Source organism: Corvus brachyrhynchos, unplaced genomic scaffold (genome assembly GCF_000691975.1).
Source record: "Corvus brachyrhynchos isolate BGI_N302 unplaced genomic scaffold, ASM69197v1 scaffold191, whole genome shotgun sequence".
NCBI classification, from domain to species: domain Eukaryota; kingdom Metazoa; phylum Chordata; class Aves; order Passeriformes; family Corvidae; genus Corvus; species Corvus brachyrhynchos.
Window position 1 is genome coordinate 1023450 of NW_008236487.1, and position 4066 is coordinate 1027515.

The following is a 4066-nucleotide window of genomic DNA, read 5'->3' on the forward strand; positions in this document are numbered from 1 at the left end:
GGAGCCGGCGGCGCCTTTGTCCGCCGCGGGCCGGGGACCGGGACCGTCCGGGGCCGGGCGGCAGCTCCCTGCCCTGCGCCCTCCGCGGGAGCTGCCCTGCCTCCCGGGCTTCTTTCGCAGCCGCTCGCTTCTCTCCAGGTTTCCCCCCCTCCCGCTGTCCCTGCCCAGTTTCGGGAGACGTGGGACGCAGCCCCTCTCCTCCAGGCATTTCTGGGCTCCTTTTGTACGGGCTCGCTGAAATGCCGTCTGGGCTTTAGGATGTGGGGAATGCGTAGGGAGTGGATGGGTAAGGTTTCCTACCCGCTGCCAAAAGCCCTGGGAGCAGCCGCGGAGCCCCCTTCCCCCGAAGAGCGGAAAATAGCCTGGCTCAAAGGCAGGCATCGCTCGCTGGCGCTGTGTAAAATAGCTGCTCGCTTTCTCGTGCAGAGAAAGTGCTGAGCTTTCTCTCTGCCCCCTCCCCATCCCGGGTGTCCTCTCTGTTTAAACTCGGGTTACAGACGAACAGTGTTGCTCCCGCTAGAGCCCTGGAAAAGCCTCGCATCTGGCAGAGCCGTGGAGGGAGGCAGCTGACATGAGAAATGCGCCCGGGCTCCCGGAGCGGGGCTGGGCTGGGCTGGGCTGGTGGGGAGAGGTGTCGGGCGCTTCGCGGAGGGGACTTCTCCCTCCACACTCCCTGGGATGTTTTTCTCATCGTAGGTCTTTGGCCATGAACCCCATCCAGAGACCTGAGATGTACATCATCGGCGCCCAGCCGGTGTGCAGCCAGCTGCCGGGGCTGTCCCCCGGGCAGCGCAAGCTCTGCCAGCTCTACCAGGAGCACATGGTGTTCATCGGGGAAGGGGCCCGCAGCGCCATCAAGGAGTGCCAGTACCAGTTTCGGCAGCGGCGGTGGAACTGCAGCACGGTGGACAACACTTCCGTCTTTGGGAGGGTCATGAAAATAGGTAGGAGCACCAGGTAGTGCAGAAGTACACGCAGCGGTACGGGGAAGTGCTGGGCGCAGGCCGGCTGTCCCTCTGCACCTCTCTCCCGTCCTTCAAATACACGTGCAGGAGTGATGAGCCCCATTAGCACGGCTCCTAGAGCTGCCTTTAAGGAGCTCTCCCGTTCCCTGGTGTGCAGGCGCTGCCCGAGTGCTGCCTGTGCCTGGGTGGTGGCATCAGCGCACCTCGGCCGCAGCAGGAGCCAGCTGGGGCAGCGGGGGGACACAGTTTGTTTCGGGGGGAGCACGGGAAGGTCAGGAAGAGGGGGAGCTGCCTCTGTTCTGTGTGCTTCTTTAAAGGTAATGAGGGACGAAGCTGGAGCCAGGAACAATGGCCCCGTGTTATCGTTCCCAGCATCTCGGACAGGGAATGCAGCCCTGAGATGTGGGAAATACGGGCATGGAAATTCCCCCCCTTCCCTGTACTGCCACTTTCTGTGTAAACCTAAGAGATTTTTATAATTCCTGCCCTGCTGGCCGTAAGAGGCGCATTGACAGGCCATTGCTGCACTTGAATTGAGGTGTGACCTAGCTTCATTGTCCCAGCTCCTTTTGAAATGCAATCATCGGATGGCAAGAAACTGAGAAATGGTTTGATATGTCCGACAGCCAGGCCAATAAAGAAAGGTGTTAACTGCCACACACAAACACACACACACACACTCACTCACACTCTCTCACTCTCACAACCCCTGTCTGAAGGTTTTGTTTCCCACCCACAAAGCCAATCATTTACACTGAAGAATCAGAACTTTCTCGGTTGTGAACTGGAGGGATGGAAAAAGACCTTCAGCTCCTGTATCCCCAGTATTGCTCGCGCTTCTTTTGGCTTCGCTCTCAAAAAAACTGCACAGGCAGCAGGACACCAAGAGATGCATCTTTAATACCTCTGGGGCATTAAGGCGATAGGGCACAAAGCCCTGAGAGCTCTTCCTTTGATCCTGAAATTCATGTGTCATCCTAGAGAATTCTAGGGATATTTCTGCATGTGTTAGTCTTGCAGAATTCCTAATTCAGCCCACTAGAGCTATTCTAGTTCCTCCCTTTCTGCCCAGCTCATACCCCAACAATTCTTCTCTGGGGTACTCCCCTGGGAAATGCCGTTTCCTGACACATACTTCCAGTTCCTGTCACACATCCAAGGCATCTGTGCATCCTTGATCTCTCTCTTTCTGATAGCAAGGGTGGTGGCCAGATGGGGCTGCATGCAATTCCAGATTGTTAAAACTTGTGCTTTGGGGGATGAAAACTGGAATTTCATCCACCAAAGGAAAAGGACAGAAAACACACCTCCATCTCTCCTTTGTGATGTCACTCCCTCACATCTAACTTCCCTGAAAGAACGGTGTAAATTTCAAATCCCCAAAGAAATACTTGTGGCTCCACAAGGATGCAAGAAAATAGGAATCTCCTTCTGGAGCAATCCTCATTCTCCAGTAGCTTCGTGTAGCTCTAGGTTGGTGCAGTGAGAGGGTCCATAGTTGGAGAAGAGAAGTAAGGGTGAGCTAAGAGAGCAAAGATCAGAGCTGAAGGATGAAAAGCTGTCAGGAAGAATCCGAACGTGTACAGGAAGAAGGAGCTAGAGTGGATAGCGGAAGTGGGAGGATTTCTTCTCTCTAAAATGAATTTGGTCCTATTAGTTGAGATTGGGAGTAGATTTCTTTGTGTTTTGGTGAAGGCAGAGGTGGTGTAGGTATGTGATGGGTATGACCATTGCTCCTGCTGTTCGGTTTGTGCGTGTGAGCATTTGTTTGCTGAGCCCTGTTGTATCTGTAGTGGGAATCTGCTGATGGCAGTGTCTGTGAGGTGACTGCCTGCAGCTGCCCACTCTTTGAAAACCTGTCCCAACAGAGCTTTGAAACCATTCTCTGGTCAGTTAGAGCACGTTCAGATGCTTATACTCCAGCACAAGACTGCTCAAAAGAAAACTGTCACCAAAGGTGTCCTGGGATGTTCCGGGATCTTTGGTGATTCATGGCTGTTATCTGTGTCAGTGATAAGCTGCTGTGGAGGGAGGTGCTGCTTCTGCTCTTTTTTATAGCTTCACCTTCCGCTTTTACATTTTCCTACTTCGTAATGAGTCATTGCTTATCATTTCAGCAAATATATTTTCCACACTGGGGAAGAAGACAAAGCCTTTCAATCTCTCAGGTTATGCCAGATATAAAGTCATTCTTCCCTGGGTTCATACTGTGTGTCTGTCTCCTGTTTTCAACCTCCGAGCCCCAAATCTGGACCACAGCCCTTTTTCTGTACTCTGTGCCAATGGCACGAGAAAGGTCTGGAGACCAGAATATCTGCAAGAGTGCACAGGCATGCCAGATTGTTGTGGAGAGGGAGGGGAAAGGAGATAAGAAGGACCCAGAAGGTGTATAGTGTGCCAACAACCCTCGGCTGCCCACCCACCGATGCGGGCATGGCACGCATTACATGATGTCTTGAGCTGGACTAGATTGTGAGAGGGGAGGAGAACCCGACTGGGCCAAAGCCTGGGAGATCTTTCTGAGAGTGTTCACTCAGAAACCTGGAAGATCAGTTTCGTCTCTCTGTCACAGAACTTGACTCAGCTCAGAAACAGGAGAGCTGGTCGGTCTGTGTTTAATCATTACACCTTCATTTTGTGCTTTTCATGGGAGTGAGGCAGTCCAGGGATACAAAGCTTTTGGAGGGGCACCCATAGCACTGAAATAGGCTGCTTTGGATCGTTGTTTTCCCCTAGTGTTTGTGTTGTCATGAGACTTGCTCTTAGCTTTTAAATATGGTTTATTCAATAACAATATCTAATGATGTAAAAAATTATCCTTCCAAAGTTTCTTCCTATTGTGTCAATACAGATTTTAGACTGCACATGTATGTGTATATATAGCTCTATGCATTATATACAAACACATTCCTTACTGCTACATTTATGAGGGGGAGAGGACAGAGCACCCCAAAAGGTCATGTTAGAATTTCCTTAGGGGGAGGAGAGAACATACCTCCTCCAGCAGAATCCTAAATGTAAGGCTGGAGTTTCCAGGTTAGTCCAGTCATTTCTGGAGCCAAAGATCTTATCTCTTCTGCCTTTTCAAGTGCTAAAAGGGG

The 4066-nt window shown here is 51.8% G+C and overlaps 1 protein-coding gene across 1 annotated transcript in view; it reads left to right on the plus strand.

The window, feature by feature from the left end:
- The first annotated feature begins 657 nt into the window (after positions 1-657).
- The window catches only part of WNT5B (Wnt family member 5B), a 13650-nt gene continuing 10241 nt past the window's right edge, over positions 658-4066 (plus strand). Inside the window, 1 exon segment of the mRNA XM_008643987.2 lies at positions 658-944. Within this exon segment, the coding sequence (XP_008642209.1) occupies positions 707-944 (238 nt within the window). The 5' untranslated portion in view covers positions 658-706.